This window comes from Solanum stenotomum, chromosome 6 (genome assembly GCF_019186545.1).
Source record: "Solanum stenotomum isolate F172 chromosome 6, ASM1918654v1, whole genome shotgun sequence".
Taxonomy (NCBI): domain Eukaryota; kingdom Viridiplantae; phylum Streptophyta; class Magnoliopsida; order Solanales; family Solanaceae; genus Solanum; species Solanum stenotomum.
Genome location: NC_064287.1, coordinates 2670061 through 2687673, shown reverse-complemented (window position 1 = coordinate 2687673; position 17613 = coordinate 2670061). Strand labels below are relative to the sequence as shown.

The 17613-nt window shown below is 35.5% G+C and overlaps 1 protein-coding gene across 11 annotated transcripts; it reads left to right on the top strand.

The window, feature by feature from the left end:
• Positions 1–1252: 1252 nt before the first annotated feature.
• On the top strand, positions 1253–17009 carry LOC125868029 (uncharacterized). Of its 11 annotated transcripts, none has more exons than XM_049548618.1 (11): positions 1253–1460; positions 4537–4684; positions 4894–5055; positions 5267–5428; positions 5638–5799; positions 6008–6169; positions 6388–7548; positions 8785–8822; positions 8914–9079; positions 16083–16172; positions 16642–17007. In XM_049548618.1, the coding sequence occupies exons 2-10, from the start codon at positions 4541–4543 to the stop codon at positions 16104–16106; spliced, it is 2181 nt and encodes a 726-aa protein (XP_049404575.1). In that variant the 5' UTR covers positions 1253–1460; positions 4537–4540; the 3' UTR covers positions 16107–16172; positions 16642–17007. The 11 variants fall into 11 exon arrangements, with proteins under 11 accessions (XP_049404575.1, XP_049404581.1, XP_049404583.1 ...); XM_049548619.1 differs by having other exon boundaries at positions 1288–1460; positions 16083–16214; positions 16642–17009; XM_049548622.1 differs by having other exon boundaries at positions 1288–1460; positions 5267–5401.
• Positions 17010–17613: the final 604 nt, after the last annotated feature.

The following is a 17613-nucleotide window of genomic DNA, read 5'->3' as shown; positions in this document are numbered from 1 at the left end:
ACTATTCTCCTAGAAAATGTAAAGTAATTAAAAACCTTATTAAAAGGAAGGATAAATATGAAAAAAAGTCTCAATATTCTCTTGAACTTTTAAAAATTCATTTATTTCGAACTACCAAAAAAGTCCAACAATTCATTTAAGTGAGTAATGTTGAATAAATAAAAGATTAAAAAAACTTCTGATTTATCTAACTTTTAACTCAACAAATCATATAATTGAGGACACATAAACTTATATTAGAATAATCTTGGTTGTCTATGTAGAGCCTGTGTTTCTTTTATGTGATTTCTGATTACTTACGGTAAACATTACTCCCCCATCCACTTTTAATTGTCATGTTATATTTTTCAAAACTTAATTTAACTAATTTTTAAAATTAAATTAGATTATATTAATTTAATAGTTTAAACAAAATATTTAGATATTCAAAAACTATACGAAAAGTACTATAAATTGCAAAATTTTTTTACATATCAATAAGATGAAAAAAATATATCGTAAAGTGTTAGTCTAAATTCTTATAGTTTTGACTCTAAAAAAGAAAATCATGACAATTAAAAATGTTAAGTCTAAGTTCTTATTTTCATATTTTGTTTTGTACAATTATCTTATTTTATTACTCTTCTATCTTTTGGATGATATCAATATCTTTTCATATTTGTAACTAAAAGTAAAGATGAAACCAACAACTAATTATGCCTTTGATTTTAAAAAATGACAAGTATTAGAGATAATTTATTTTAAATAGAAATGACAAGTATTTAAAAATGAAAAGACTGGAATAGTGGATGTAAAAAAGTTACTAAATATAGAAAGTGACATCATTTTTAAGATAAACAATACATAAAGATATCTGCTAACTTGCTCTCGACTGACATTTATGTCCTCTAACTTTAGGTATAGACGAATAAATACTTAAACTTTTACAAAATCGAACAAACAAACACATTCGTCCGTAGTGACTTCCTATATAGAAATTTGTGTCCTACATAGCGTATTATGTGTGTCATGTCACATAGAATGCACGTGTCTATTTATTTAATTTTATATAAAATTTTAAGTGCTTACTTGTCCACACATAAAGTTAAAAAACATATATATCAGCTAAAATCAAGTTAAAAAATATGTTTATTAGTAAAACAAATTGAAAATAAAAATAAGACAAAACAAATTGAAACGACAAATATTATTTTGAAATTAATGGTAGTTTGAAAATATTGCAAGTGCCATTTTCAAACTTGACAGGGTTTTACTTTTACATCCTAATCCGGAGGTCCCGGGTCTAGTCTACTCTACAAATCACCCTAAATTACTCCCCAACTACCCATAGTTCGTCATTCTTCGCCATAGCTCAACCTTCACCTCTTCATCTGCTTCAAACTCTATTTTCTAGAACCTTCTCAGCTCTCATAATCGGATTTTACTGCTAGCTTCATCTCCATTGTTGATACTAGAACAAGGTAACAAATCTAATCTTTTTGTATTTCCTCGTTTTGCTAATTCCGGAGAAGAGTTTTTTTCGTTTTTGTTCTTTGAAAAACTCATTGTACGGTCGTATATATGAAGATGTAAGCTCAAAATGCATAGTCTATGGAAGAACTTTGAGTTATCCTTGTGTTGATTTAAGTTTTGGCGCTTTCAGGGGTTTGAATTTTGATTTAGGATAGTTAATTTACGAGTATTGTTAGAGTGAGTAAAAGTCTCACATTGGTTGGGGAAATGGTCTGCTTATATGGACTTGGACAATTCTCTCCTCAAGAGTTAGCTTTTGGGTTGAGTTAGGTCAGGTACCATATCTTTACATTTATCAATTCAGAAAGTTACTTTCTTTGTTTACAACAATACGAATTGAGAAGGAAGATGGCTTTATAAGCTAGTAACTATTAGTTGAGTGCTATATGAGAAATTAACTGTTTAATTTACTTGCCTTATTATTGGGTGTTGATTTTGCTATATTAGAACTAGAGCATGGTGGCTTGAACTACCAAATCTGAACTGTTTTTTGGCTTCTTGGTATATGGTATTTAAACTATGCCATAAAGCTTAATGGTTAGCAAAGGGAAGTAGTTAAAAAATTCCCTTAACTGTATTTGCAATGTTTCATGTAAATGGAAAAGAGTTGTTTGTTGTATTTCTTTGCGCTATACTTAGTCAACATTGGAATACTTACATTTTCTGAGAAGTAACATCTATATGTGGTCGGGTGAAAGTTTTGTCGTTTTCGGTGATTTGAATTTTGAATAGGAAAACATTTGTCTTTTTCTCTTTGTTAATAGTTGATGTATACGTTGATTTCTCAGATGGTCACTCAACTAATAGCAAGAAGTCACCTTTTTTCTTGATTCCAATTTATTTTAACAAAGAAAGTTACTTTCTGAAATAATAACTATTAGTTGAGTGATCATATGAGAAATTAACCCGTTAATTTTCTTGCCTTACTTTCGGATGTTGATCTTCTAAATTAGAACTAAAGTATGATGGCTTCTTTTGATTGAAGTGAACGACAAAATCTGAACTGTTTTTGGCTTCTTGGTATATGACACTTGTTTAACTGCTTTTAAACTATACCATTACTCAATGGTTAGCAAAGGTAAAAAATAAAACTTCCCTCAACTGTAATTGCAATTTTTCATGTAAATGAAAAAAAGTTGCTGTCTTCTTAGAAAGGATTACAAAGCCTATTATCGTAACCATAGACTTTCCCAGGCTGGAAGTCTTCTCTTACCTAATGGTAATTGAACCTTGATAGTGTTTACCTACTTAAAAGATTGAAAAAAGCCAGTCTTTCAATTTTTTTTGACAAAGCAGTCTTTCAAATTGAATGTTCAACTGATTGTTTAATGTATTCTGGTTAGAAGTCCAGTAGCGAATGGTGCTATGTAATTGTTTTAAAAATTGATTTTTTTTTTTGCTATAGGAGAAGACGTTCCCTTTTTGTTGTAATTTTTGTACGCGTCTTCTTGATGCAAGAATTCCCTTACTTCATAATTTTTTTAAATTTTTAATTAGGAGAAATTATATGATAAGACTTTGTAAAGAAGGGTGTGGATAAGGTTTGCTCTTTTTGATTTCTCATGTACAGGTGGTTGTATTGGTAAATTATGTCACCACTTAGTGAAACTATTCACATTAGTCATGTTACTAAAGGCATTACTTCCTTACAATTGTGAACTTTAAAATTATGTAGTGGGTGCTCTACCTGTTTGCATTTGACACGGAAAAGTCCAGGAGAGAAGGTTAGGAAAGTGAAAGTGCAATGAGCAGAAAGCTTGTGTATGTTTTGACGCTTCTTGTTCTTTAGGGATTTTTAAAATGTTGAGCATTCACTTTATTTGGGGTCTCTAGTACAAAATGGGTGAATAAAGTGTCAAAATTTATGTCTAGTTTAAAAAGGCTGTTGGACTTAGTTTTTGATTTTGAGTGTGTGTGTGTGTGTATATATATATATGTATACAAGAAACTGGTAACTTGTTTTGAGTGTATATTGTGATCTCAGCTATTCAACGGGATTGAAGATTGATAAAAAATTAGAAACTTCTATTTCCTCAGTGGAGCATAATATTTTCTAACTGTAACAAAAGCTGTGTTGATCTCTGAAGCGATTTGTTAGCTACTTTTAGATGTGTTTGCTTGTCCTTGTTAAAAAGAAACCATAAACTGTGTTGGCTATTCCTATATTTTCCTTAAATGGAAGTAGTCACATTGGCACATTTACTGTGAGTTTTAGAGATTCAACTGGAGTTATATGATTCATTTTTCACCCTGGTAAGTCTCTTAAATGAGCGATTTATAACAGGATAAGCTTAAGGATCTGAGGAAGTTTCACTTAGAAGTATATTTCGAATTCTGCCAAGGATGTGATGTTGGTACATTTGCATGAGAAAAAGGAGATCTGAGAGAAACTTAGTGCATTGGACCTTTCTCTTTCTAGATTCTTATGCAGATCTTATGCCAAATCATCCCCGTAACACGTGTTATTGTACCAAAAGAGTTAATCCCCCTATTACTTGTTAAAGTTTCCAGCTGCCCATTTTCTTTGGGAACTCTGTGCAGTTGAGCATCTGAGCTTTATATGCTGAACTGGTAACATTATCACCATTAAAGTTGGAATTTACTAATAGAATGAACTTTGTCTACTTTATGCTGTGATACATTCAAATACCAGATATAATCAAATAACACTTGTATTCATACTCCCAGGAGGATGCTTAAAATGCAATAGCTGTAAAGGTGTTACACATTATGCATGTTCAAATCAAGTAAAAAACTGTTCTTTTTGTTTGGTTTAAATACATTGATATTTCATCTGGATCTCCCTTATCTCTTGAAATTTATTTTTTGTGAGATAATCACTCTTCCAGTTAAAGGGAAATGAATACTCAGATTCACAGAGTTTGAGAATTTGTTTCACAACCTATGGCAGAAAGAGCTTCTAGTTTTCTAGATTATGTTTACTTTATTAATCTGTAGTTTTCATTTCAAGAAACATAAAGGCAACTATGGACAACTGCATGATGCTTATATATTTTCATTCAGAGAAATGAAAACGAAGGACAATGGAAATGTTATTTGCAGCCTACCGGGTCTACCCAAGAAAAAACTCCAGGACTTGTGCAAGAAACACGGGTTATCTCCTTATAAGACAAAACCCAATCTTGTGAGTTCTTTGGTCCCTTACATCAAGGTAAATGTCGTAAACAATCTTATTTTTGTAGTGAACAAAAGTGAATATTTTGGTGAGATTAAATATCTGATAAATGAGAATGAATTCATCAGGAAAGTGTATTCTTGATGTGATCATCTTGAAAATGCCTTATTCAAGTTTCTTGATTGTTTGTAACCTGCTTAGCCAGCTTGGATTGACCACTCAAATACAAGTTCATCTTGCTACAGGGAGCAGATGAGCTTTTATTTAAAGAGATGAAGACAAAGGACAATGGAAATTCCATAAACAGGCTACCTAAGAAAGAGCTTCAAGATTTGTGCAGGAAACATGGGTTATCTCCTTATAAGACAAAACCCAATCTTGTGAGTTCTTTGGTCCCTTACATCAAGGTAAATGTCGTAAACAATCTTATTTTTGTAGTGAACAAAAGTGAATATTTTGGTGAGATTAAATATCTGATAAATGAGAATGAATTCATCAGGAAAGTGTATTCTTGATGTCATCATCTTGAAAAAATGCCTTATTCAAGTTTCTTGATTGTTTGTAACCTGCTTAGCCAACTTGGATTGACCACTCAAATACAAGTTCATCTTGCTGCAGGGAGCAGATGAGCTTTTATTTAAAGAGATGAAGACAAAGGACAATGGAAATTCCATAAACAGGCTACCTAAGAAAGGGCTTCAAGATTTGTGCAGGAAACACGGGTTATCTCCTTATAAGACAAAACCCAATCTTGTGAGTTCTTTGGTCCCTTACATCAAGGTAAATGTCGTAAACAATCTTATTTTTGTAGTGAATAAAAGTGAATATTTTGGTGAGATTAAATATCTGATAAATGAGAATGAATTCATCAGGAAAGTGTATTCTTGATGTGATCATCTTGAAAATGCCTTATTCAAGTTTCTTGATTGTTTGTAACCTGCTTAGCCAACTTGGATTGACCACTCAAATACAAGTTCATCTTGCTGCAGGGAGCAGATGAGCGTTTATTTCAAGAGATGAAGACAAAGGACAATGGAAATTCCATAAACAGGCTACCTAAGAAAGAGCTTCAAGATTTGTGCAGGAAACACGGTTTATCTCCTTATAAGACAAAGCCTAATCTTGTAAATTCTTTGATCACTTACGTCAAGGTAGATGCTAAAGAAAACATTATTTTTTGGTGAATAAAAGTGAATATTTGGGTGAGATTGAATATCTCATTCATGAAACTGAATTCATTGTGAATTGTATTATTGATACTATCATCTAGAAAATGTAAGATTTAAGTTTCTTGGTTGTGACACGACCTTCTTAGATGGCCTGGATTGATCACTGAAGTATCAGTTTGTCTTGATGCAGGGAGCAGAGAGTTTTTCCTTTAAAGAGATGAAGACAAAGGACAATGGAAATTCCATTTACAGCCTACGCAAGAAAAAACTTCAAGAACTGTGCAAGAAGTATGGTTTGTCTCCTCATAAGACAAAACCCAATCTCGTGAATTCCCTGGTCAATTACTTCAAGGTAAATGTTGGCTTTAGGTTGATGATAGACAATCTTACTTTTGTGACGAGTGAATGTGAAACTAGTTATTGAACATATGATACATGATGATGAGTTCATTATGAATTTGTATCGTGGCAGGATCATCTTCAAATTACTTGATAAGGTTTGTATGTTATTACATCAAGTGCTTAGATGCCCTGGGTTGATCTCTGAAATACAAGTTTTTCTTGATGCAGATAGCAGATACAGAGACTTCTAAAGGCAAAGAGTACAACATTCTAAATTCTTCTGGTGTGAAGAGCGCAACCGGAGAGATATTGTTTTCAAGATTCATCGCTCAGAGTGATGAGAAAGGTTTCAATCAAGGACTTGACAGTCCACAAACAAGTTTTTCCAAGAATGCATTTACTTCTGATGCTAAGTTGATGCATGTACCTTCTTTTGAGTTTTCTGTCTCATCAGAAGATGGAATCAACCTTTATGTTGACTTGAATTCATGCCCAACAGACACTTTTAAAAGATTGGAAAAGAAGGTGTGTGTATGTCACAATCTGCAGAATCACAAATTTCAAAGTTTCTGTCAGGAGATTCAATACCTAGGAAATAACAGACCAATGACAAGTTCATTTCTCTGGAAAACAGATTCAGACAATAGATTTAACAGCAGCCATGCACAAACTGTTTCTTCCGCAAGTTTATGTGGCACTGTTGATGTTGTATGTCATACAGAAAATACAAACGATGCGTCTTTGGGATTTTCAGCAACGACAAAATCATGTGATGGTTCTGTAGAAACTTTAACACATTCAGAAGGAAAAAAGGGAAGTCCATCTTCATTTAGAACCATTTGTGGTGTACAGAAAATGAATATCACTGATGTAAATACTTTTATGGGAGAGGAAGAGATAGCATGTGTGGGTCTGAATACCTTTCAAGCTTCAAAGAAATCAGTGGCTATTAATAGAACTGTCAATGTTGAGGCTTATAACCCAGAAAACACTACAGAGGTCTTAGATGCTAGGCTATGTAAATCTTTTCATGCATCGTTGGAGAAAGTACCTATCAGTTCCCCTGCAGATGTGCCAGAGCTAAAACATAATAAAAATGAAAATCAGAATACGAGGCTAGATGTAAGTTGTCTCAATTCTGAAAGGCAGAGAAGTTGTGTCCCAGAGAAGCTTATAGTGCTATCTCATATCTCTTCAGAAACTGATTTTACTGAGATAGAGGCTACAGATATCGGCAGTCATCATCAACATTCATCATATTCTTCTTCTGGAAAAGATTGCCTTAGACATTTGATTGATGCAGCAGAGAGCCTCAGAAGTCTACCCCATTCTACTGAGGATACCTGTGGCATTTTCCTGGACGACACTCCTTCATCTGCTGCTGGTGGGGTAATATATTCTTAGCATAATTTGGTGCATTTTGCTATTGTAGCTTATCTAGGTTATAGCTTTGCAAATGTGATTCTATGTAGCTGTCATTCCTTGTCTATATTTTTTAAGTAGTGGGATGACCAACCAGTCTGCAATATAGTTTCGACTCTATGAATGATTAAACTTTAACTTTTGAAGATTATGTAAATGATATTCTTATGTTTTATATAGTTTCCTCGTTACACGTATGTGTATTGTCAACATGTTAGAAATCTGAGTGTACCAGCTTTATTCAAGGCTAGTTCTTCTTTTTGTTTTTGTGGAGATGTTTCTTAGCTTGTGACATGACATTCATTAGTAGGGTAATATCCACTTTGATAAGCATATTACTGGTCTGGTAATTTGTGAAAATGATATTAAATATTAGAATAGTTTGTGCGTTCTAAGCAGTTCTCCTTACTCTATTTGGATTTCTCCTCCTTTTTCTGCTCCCTCGCCCCCTTCCCCAACCCCACCCTAGTACAGGTGTCTGTGGGCTCGCATGGGCTACCACTAGTCAAACCATTGCGAAGACTTTTGCTCAGATTAATGAAATGCTCTAATCAAGGATCACTGATGACCACCATACCGGTAGATCTATGGGTTTTGGCTGTATTACCTTCAGGACTGCGCAAGCTGTGAGGGACGTGATCACGAGGATGAACAGCCCAAACATTGATCGTATATCAGTTGTGCGGAACCAGTGGTGGTGGTACTGGTGAGGGACGCCATTTGGGCGGTGGAGGTCTAGAGGTGAGAGACACAAAGGTGAAACGGTGGTGGCCACAGAGGTGGCTGTGACGCTGGAGGTGGATATGGTGGCTGCAGTTGTGGTTTGTTACAGTGACAGTATATCACACTGCTGTTGCAGCAGTGGTGCCTTGGATGGAAAGGAATTAGATAATTGGGATTTGGGAGTGAATGTAGGTTTATTGGTTTTGATCAAATTTGAATTAGTTCTATTTTGATGTTTGTGTGACCGTTATTTTCGAGCAGTATTGGCTCGATTAAGTGGAAGTTACATATTTTACAGCTCTTCCATTTCTCAGTTTGCCTACTTTTTATATTTATCCTCTTTTTCTTTGCATGTAATAAGAGATGATCACTAAGCATGTAGAAATTTGTTTTCGTGATTGTCTCATTATAATTTATATATTTTGTTTCTTTCATGAAAATCTGAAACAAGTTAATATCATGATGTCTTTCATTTTACAGGCAAGGGCCGACCATGCCGACAGAACAGAAACTTCTAAGTAATCTATCTTCCTGAATTAAGATGCTGTGAATTATAGAATCTGACGACACAAGGATGAAAATTTGTTTTCTGGACTTGTACACTTGCAGAGAGCTTTTGAAGAAGCAGACGGAGCAATTATCCCATGGAGGGAAGAAGAGAAAGAGGCATGACGGTGAATCGGATAATGTTCATCATTGTAATGATGGGAGAATTTTGAGAAGTGCAACGCGTCTACAAAATCTTCCCAGAAGATCTATTCGGCTTGTCTCTAAGGTTTGCACTTAGTTTGCTGCTTCAGTGTTTGATCATTAAATTGACTGAACGAATTAGAAAATGGATTGAACCTGGTTCTCGAATTCAATAAAGAATGGACACCTTATATATACTCTTCCTCCATTTCAATGTGTTTGTCTAGTTTTGATTTGGCATGGAGTTTAAGTCTTTAAGAAAGTAAAAGGACTTTTGAATCTTGTGGTCTTAAATTTAAGATATGTAGAATGTACCAAAATGTTCTTTAATCTTGTGGTCTTAAAAAACGCATGTGGAAAGTTGTAATTAAAAATTTGCCAAAAAGGGAAAGAGGCATTCTTTTTGAAATGGAATAAAAAGGAAAGTAGGACAAACAAATTGAAACGGAGGGAGTCTTATCTAACATTCTTGACTGGAAGTTGGACTAGTAAAAGGGTTGGGATATTAGGCAACCTGGTACTGTACCATTACTTTCTGGTGTCACCATTTTTATTATATGATATGTAAAAAATGATTCCTCTCACACTGATAAAAAAAGGAGATCCACTCACAAAGCCATTTCAATATGCCGCTCTTAACCATAAAGCGGACTGGAGGAGGAACGAGATGTAGGGTGAGATTGCATTTACCTTTCTCCTTTTGGTTTGAGGATCAACTTTTATACAGTAGCTAAGTGGGAAAACCCTGTGTCCAACTAGTATAAAAAGGGAGTATTCAACTCAGGAGCTAGATTATTTCCTCAAGATTTTACTGTAATTATGAATGTATACAATTTGGTTGGTGTATTACAAAGTCCAATCAAATCCTTACATCAAATTCCCTGATGAAATCAATATTAAATATATATTTTTTGACTACCAAAAAAGGATCAATAGTATTTAAATATTGGACTGTCTTAACAGACAGAATGCTGCAAATGGCAGGAAAAGAAGGATCATCACTGCTCCTCTGTCTTTAGATTTTGATTCTATCATCATTGCCTATTGTGAAATGATGTCCTTGTTTAATCCCATGTCTATAACGTCCCTCCAGAGACCTCCACATACGTCATAGTAATGTGATTGACCGTCCACCTCCTTGGATCTCATATTTGTCTTCTATAATTCTTCTTCACTGGATCATATTGTCCATAAAAGTATATGTGATCAGATGAAACCTTCTAAGAGCACTATGAATTGTCATTACCGTGGTTAGGGTCCATTCTTTCCAGCCTGAGGGAGATAAGGGTCTTTGCAACGCCAAGGATATCCAGTCATTTGATTTTCTATGTCAAAACTCTACATCCATTTCCAAAGAGGCCCTGGCAAATATTCTTAAGTCTCTGATTCCTAATCCTCATTGTCATGCCCCTTTTTAACTCCATTAAAGGTTTAATTTTTTTTTTGTTTTTTGAAGTGACGCTTGTAAAAGAGATTATTTATTTAATGGGGGTTACCACTTAGAATTGAGTTTGGTGTTCCAAATCACCTTTTATTTGAATCCTTAATAAAAAAGGATGGTATGACTCCTTAGTTATTGGTCCGTGAAAACAAGAAGACCGGGTAAGGAATTCTGACAACCGGGGGAAGGTATTAGGCACCCTCTAGTCCTGTGGTTCTAGCATGGTCGCTTTGTTGACTTATATTTGGTGTAAATTAGTTCATGTTGGATAAAATTGTGTTTATTTGGTTATGCCTATGATTCAATTGATATTGTTTGAACTTTGATTAGTCTTAACTAAGGTGCGTAACCACGACCTTAGCTTCGACATAAACCGGTCAAGGCACATTACCATGACCTAGTCCTGTGTATCACACCCTAATCTTGAGCCTACTCGTCTTATTAAACCATGATACTTCTTTTATGAAAGTGTTGGGGTCAAGTCGCGTAACCATGACCTTGCTGTTCTATTGACATGTCCTTATCCAAGACGTGTAACTGTGACCTCGGTCACTACAATATATTATTCGTGTCGTCGTCTGGCCTATCACTTGAAGTATATCATTTATTAGTCTCTCGCAAATCCGAGCTTCTATCTTTGTCCATTTTTGTTCTTTTCATTTAATTTTTGCAACTAGTTTTGAATTAATTCGCGACTCATCTCGCTCCCTCATAATTGTTCTTTCCACTCTTTTTCTTTTACTTTGCTAGCCAAACATAAGAAGTTTTAGCCCAGCCCCCCAACACCAACAACATCCTCTTAGTGATGATAAGAACATAGAAAAAATTGAAACCCATAGAGTAAATGAGCAACATCTGGCTCTCCCCAGAACAGTGAAAAGACAACTCTTTCCATGTGAATTCAGGGTTTTCCTAAGAACATGTTGTAGGAGGTGTCTGTGTCCAACACTTGGAAGTTAATTTCCAACTCAGTGGGTCTGATTGTCAGAGTGAGTTCATTTCACCAATGAGTGAGTTAGAGAGAATGTTTTCGATAATCAGCTCAAGAAAACCGTTTTCAAAAATTTTTTTCGGGACAAATACAAGAGTAAAAACTATGATGATAATACTATAGAAAGTATTGACAACAAAAATAGTAAAAATAGTAAAGATAATCAAAGTAAAAGAAACAATAATAGTAGTATCATTGGAGAATAAGATAATAATATACTAATATAATGATACTGATAATATAATCAAAACAAATCAAAAAAAATATAATGATACTGATAAGTAGAAGAGGGAATAACAAGTTGCTCTAAGCTAGAAGTAGGGGTGTCAAAAATGAGCCCAAGTAAAGGTAACCCACCCAAAATCGTAAGGGTTGGGCTCAAGATAATTTGAATTGGGTTCTGTCTCAACCCATTCATGCCTAAACCCATTTTAAGAGAATCCTCAATTGAGCCCAATTAATCTCCAATTTCAACCCGCTTTAAGACTTTTTATTTGCATTGATGTAATGTATGTTCTTATATTGAATGTATGAATTACTATCTATTTTATATCTTTTAGGATTTATCTATCCATTTGTAACTTTTTTTAAGAAAAAATTCTTGAGTTAAATTTCAAATTGGGGTATAAAAGTTAAATAACAATATGTTATAATTATTGAGATTAAGCGGGTCAAATTAGGCGGGCCATGACCCAACCCGATTTTTAACCCATTTGAACCCAAAGTAAACTTGGGCGAGTCAAGACCCAACCCAATTTCTATATCAACCCATTTTAATATCTTCAATTTCAACCCAATCCGCCCATAGCTAGAAGCATGCTCTCCCACAGGAAACACAGAAATTACCGCGATTACCTACTAATCCTCTACCCTTATCCTTGACCTCCATGCTTTCCTATCTAGGGTCACTCTCGGTAAGCCGAAGATGTTCCATGTCATGTATAATCACTTCTCCCCATTTCTTCCTTGGTCTTCCTCTACCTCTTCTTAGATTTATCACTGCCAACCTTTCACACGTCCTCATCGGGGATCTATTCATTTTCTTTACATGCCCAAACCATCTTAGTCTCCCTAAATGCATCTAGTGTTATCAAAGGCGAAAAGCACAACAAAGCTCTAAGGTCCGTGGGGGCTTTAAGTGCCAATAAAGTGTGGGCTTTAATTAAAAAAGGCACAAAGGGAGAACAAAATACAAATATATATATGTTTAGTCCAAAACTAATAATTATGAACATGAATGACAAGTATATGACCATGTGAATTGGAATTATCTAGTGAACATGTTACAGAAGATGGGTTTTGGATCTAAATGGATCAGATGGATCAAATATTGTATAGGTACAGTCAAATTTTCAGTTCTGATCAATAGAAGCCCTACTGGTTTTTTCTCTTCTCAAAGGGGGTTGAGGCAGGGAGATCCGCTTTCACCTTTCTTGTTCATTCTAGCAATGGAGGGGATGAGTAGCCTGATTAACACAGCAAAAGCCAAAGACTGGATCAGAGGGTTCCAAGTGCAAAACAGGGCAAGTAACAACCTAGAAATCACTCACCTACAGTATGCAGATGATACCTTAGTTTTTTGTGAAGCAGTGAGGAACCATTTTCTGATTTTGAGGACCATTTTCATTATTTTTGAAGCTGTGTCAGGCCTTCATATAAACTGGGGGAAAAGCTACATCTATCCAATCAATGAAGTGGTGCAAATTGAGGAGCTAGCCAATACGCTAGGGGGGCAAATAGGGGAGCTACCCACCATCTACTTGGGCATGCCATTAAGTGCAAAAAGTAAGTCAATAAGCATTTGGAGTGGATTGATAGAGAAGTGTGAGAGAAAATTAGCAAACTGGAAAAGTCAATACTTATCCCGAGGGGGAAGACTTACTATGATCAACAGTGTGCTGGATGCCTTACCAACTTACATGATGTCTGTTTTCCCAGCACCAGCTGGTGTAATCGACAGAATAGAGGTACTCAGAAGAACTTTCTTTTGGCAAGGAAATGAAGATAAAAGGAAGTATCATCTTGTCAAATGGGAAGAAATGAACATAAGCAAGAAGATAGGGGGTGTGGGCATCAGAACATGAAGTTTCAGAACCAAAGCCTTATGATGAAGTGGTTATGGAAGTTTGCATCTGCTGAGAACTCATTGTGGAAGGAAGTGATTGCTGCAAAATATGGAATGAGGGATAAGTGGATGACAACAAAGGTGACCTCTCCTTATGGGTCTAGTGTATGGAGATCTATCAGTGATCTATGGGATTTGGTGCTAGAAAGATCATATTGTAAGGTGGGAAATGGCAGAAAGGTGGCGTTCTGGATGGACAAATGGTGTGGTCAGGTCCCATTAAGCCAAAGGTTTCCTGACCTCTACGACCTATGTCAAATGCAACAAGCAACTGTAGCCGAATTATGGAATGATCAGGGGTGGAATTTGCACTTCAGGAGGAATTTAAATGATTGGGAGATGTGCAGAATAACTGAGTTTTTGGTTACCCTAGCACAATTTAGTAACTTGTCTGAGGAAGTGGACTCACTGGTGTGGAATGTGGGGAGCAAAGGGTGTTCCACAGTAAATTCAGCATATGAAGATCTCAACACAGTTGGCTTTGAGGAAGTAGAATGGCCTTGGAAGATGATATGGAAAACCAAGATACCCTATAAAGTAAATTGTTTTACTTGGCTGTTAGCTAAGGAGATAGCTTTGACACATGAGAACCTGAACAAAAGAGGCGTTCACTTGTGTTCCAGGTGCTTTTTGTGTGAAGTGCAAGGAGAGACAGTCAACCATCTCTTCTTACACTGCAAGTGGACAACCCAGCTGTGGCAAATGTTCACCAATATGAGAGAGATTAAATGGGTGAAACCAGGAATGATCAAAGAGGTTTTGAAGTGCTGGAATAGAGATGGAAATGCAGGAAGAAAGGAGGAGAGATGGAAGATGGTCCCATCATGTATATGGTGGACAGTATGGCTAGAGAGGAGCCAAAGATGTCATGAAGGAAAGCAGAGCAACATACAAAGATTTAAGCTTAAATGTTTAGCTCTGTATTATTTTTGGTGTAAACAAGTAGTCTTAGATAACTTAGAAGTAATCAGCACAACTATAGACTGGCTGTAACTTGGTAGGTATAGGATCCTATGTAACTACAACACTTTTGGAGGGGAACTACACTTTTGAGGTAGTATACCTGTGGATAAATATAGACTAACTGTTACTTTTATCAAAAAAAAAGTATATGACCAAAAAAATTGGAAAACAAACTATGATAAAGTGAAATATCAATTATTTAGTGTCACTTCTTAATAAGAGGCTCATTAGCAAGGAAAAGTTTGCTAGAGAACCTTGACAACGACACTGAAGCGCACATAAAGCGAGGTAAAGCGCTCAACACGTTTTGAGCCTCGCTTCAGGGCTTAAGCGCGCCTTTGATAACACTGCCTGCATCTTGTCCACTAGTGAGGCCATTCCAACCGTCTCCCGTATATCTTCGTTTCTAATCTTATCCTTCTAGTTGTCCACACATCCTTTTGAGAATCCACATCTCCGCTACATTCATCTTCTTAACATGTGAATTCTTTTTTTTTTTTTGAAGAAAGGTAACATTAATTCTATATACCCTACAAAAGTATTACAACTTACATCTGTGGTTCAATTTATCCTTACAAAAAGTCAAACATCAAAATGTCATCTGTTTGAGCAAATAATTTTTGCTCACACCAAAAATAAAATAGGCCTAAGCAATTCATCTTAAGATTCTGTAAGCTGCTTTGTACTCCTACAAAACACCTCTTATTCCTCTTAGGCCAAATTGACCACCAAATACAAGCCGGGACAATCTTCCATCTCTCCTCCTTCTTACTTACCATGTCTGAAAATGTGAATTCTTGACTAGCCAATACTCTGCCCCATTCAATATTGCTATGACTATTCTATATAACTTACCTTTAGGTCTCGGTGGCAAAAGGTTGAGGCCGAACTAATTAAATCTAATACAAAGAGCGAGATGGGGTGCAAGTTTATTTAAAATCCCATAAAAAAGTAAAAGAAAAAGGGCAAAAAGAACAACTATGAGGGAGTGAGATTTCCCTGTAGGTTTATAGCACGCTAGGCTAGCTAAGAAAGGTATTCTATCTTTCTCTTTTTGTTGTTCGGCTCGATAGAATTGTTTAGAATCCTCTCCTAGCTTCCTCTTTCCATAGATATGAAGACTATAAAACGTCGATCAGAGAGCAGGGTTGTTCTAAGATATAGTAGTCGTGAATTAATTCAAGACTTGTTGCAAAAATCAAAAGAAAAGAGTGAAAATAGACATCTCGGATTTGGGAGAGACAAATAAATGATATATTTCAAGTGATATGCCAAGGTGGTCTCCTTATATGAACTTGACAAATCCTCCCCTCATGGGCTATCATGAGCTAGTTTTTGGGGTTGAGTTAGGCCAAGGTGCCATATCTTACCGTACGTATATTTATGCTCGGAATTAATAGTACATGGATTGTCATGCAAAATTGTGATACCAAATTCAAGAATTAAATTTACTCGGTAGTATGCTTTTAAAAGTTCTCTTTAAAAATTATTTTGTACAAATTATTAAAATACTTGCTTATCCTTGTATATATATAGATAAATATTTTTTAATTTGACCTTTTGTGCAGCGACTGGTGGCATGTAATTCCTAAGTGTTAAAGAGATCTGCCTATGTAAAGATTAAACTCTCAGTACTGGTTTACAACATACATGTTCTTGTAAGTACAAATCCTGAAATTCAGCTTCGAGTAGTTCACGAGGTGAATAAATTATGTTTTTTGATTCCTTCATCTTAATGTTGTTTGTTTCCATTTCCTATTAAGTTTATCGTTCATTCAGCAAACATGTTAATTCTGCTCTAACTTTCTCAAAAGCTTTTCTTGAACGCGAGTGCCTAAGAATGGACACATGTCATACACTTCCATTTGAGTAGATTTCAGCTGCAACAGTTTTAAGCATGTAGATTCAAGAGTTAGTCTAATAAACTCAAGATGTTCACTGAAGGTTTTTAGTTTTATGCTGTCTGCTCAGCTAAATTTCGTGAAATCAATTAATGTGACACTCAAAATCTATTTTGATTTCTGACCGTTTTGTTTTATCATGGATCATGCTTAGTTCGAACTCTTAAAATCATGTAACTGTGGAGTCCTTAATCTCACTTTCCTAACTGATTTTAACATGCTGCAGGAGGTTCCTTTATTCTGTATTCAACAACAACATACTCAGTGTAAGCCCACAAGTGGGGACTGGGGAGGGTAGGATGTACGCAAACCTTATCCCTATTCTGTATTCAAGAGAATAATTTATTTGAGGTCAGGCCAAGTTGTTTAACGTTATCTATTTTTCATTCTGCTAGAATGACATTTTTTTGCCCATCTTTTCTCTGTTATGCCTTGTTTAAAACTTTGCACACTTTGCTGTTTGTTCTAAACCAGTTTGTGTCACTCAATCGGAACTCTGCGGCTTCAAATCAAGAGGGGAATGAACACCTCCAATTCCCCCCCAATGTAGTTATATTTGGTAGAAATAATTCATGATCTTGATCCTTTGTCACAGCTTTTCTCCAATTGTCCACCCTATGCTAGTTACAACTAAATGCTCTTCTTCCTCAAATCATGAGACGAGGATTACAGGGTTGGTCTCATTCTCTCTCCCCCCCCTCCCCTCCCATATCTCCAGACGTGGGGAATGAGGGAGCTTGTCTCTGTACTGCTTTCTGTGATTGAATATTAGTTTTCTTTAAAAGTAATATAGAAAGAGTTAATGATAATTTAATCAACCAAAGAAGAATTGTGAAAGGTCAGTAACAGTAATGGTGGAAAATTCAAGGTGACGGAGGAAGGAGAAGAAAGAGGGTCCATTGAAGTTTACTGGAGTATATAATACTGAAGGGTCCATTCAATCTAAGAGTGTTCTGGTTGTCATTCTGTACCCCAAATCATAATAGTAGAAAGTGAAACATGCTTCTAAGAAACGAGAAATATTTCAAACACACACGTAAAGAAGATCACAATGAGAGAATGGAATAGAAGCAAGATAGAGCTTCTATTGTGTTCTTGGGATTTTAATAGATAGATATCAAAACAAAGTAGAAATGAGAAGAAAGTAGTGGGATTTCCTTCATTAACTTGCAAATAAGAAGTAAAATTTTTTAAATCC

Coding starts and splice junctions, on each gene's coding strand:
- LOC125868029 (XM_049548619.1), top strand. CDS start 4,541: ATGAAAACGAAGGACAATGGAAATGTTATTTGCAGCCTACCGGGTCTA. Junction 5,056..5,266: donor CTTTGGTCCCTTACATCAAG/GTAAATGTCGTA, acceptor ATCTTGCTGCAG/GGAGCAGATGAGCTTTTATT. Junction 7,549..8,784: donor CTTCATCTGCTGCTGGTGGG/GTAATATATTCT, acceptor TTCATTTTACAG/GCAAGGGCCGACCATGCCGA.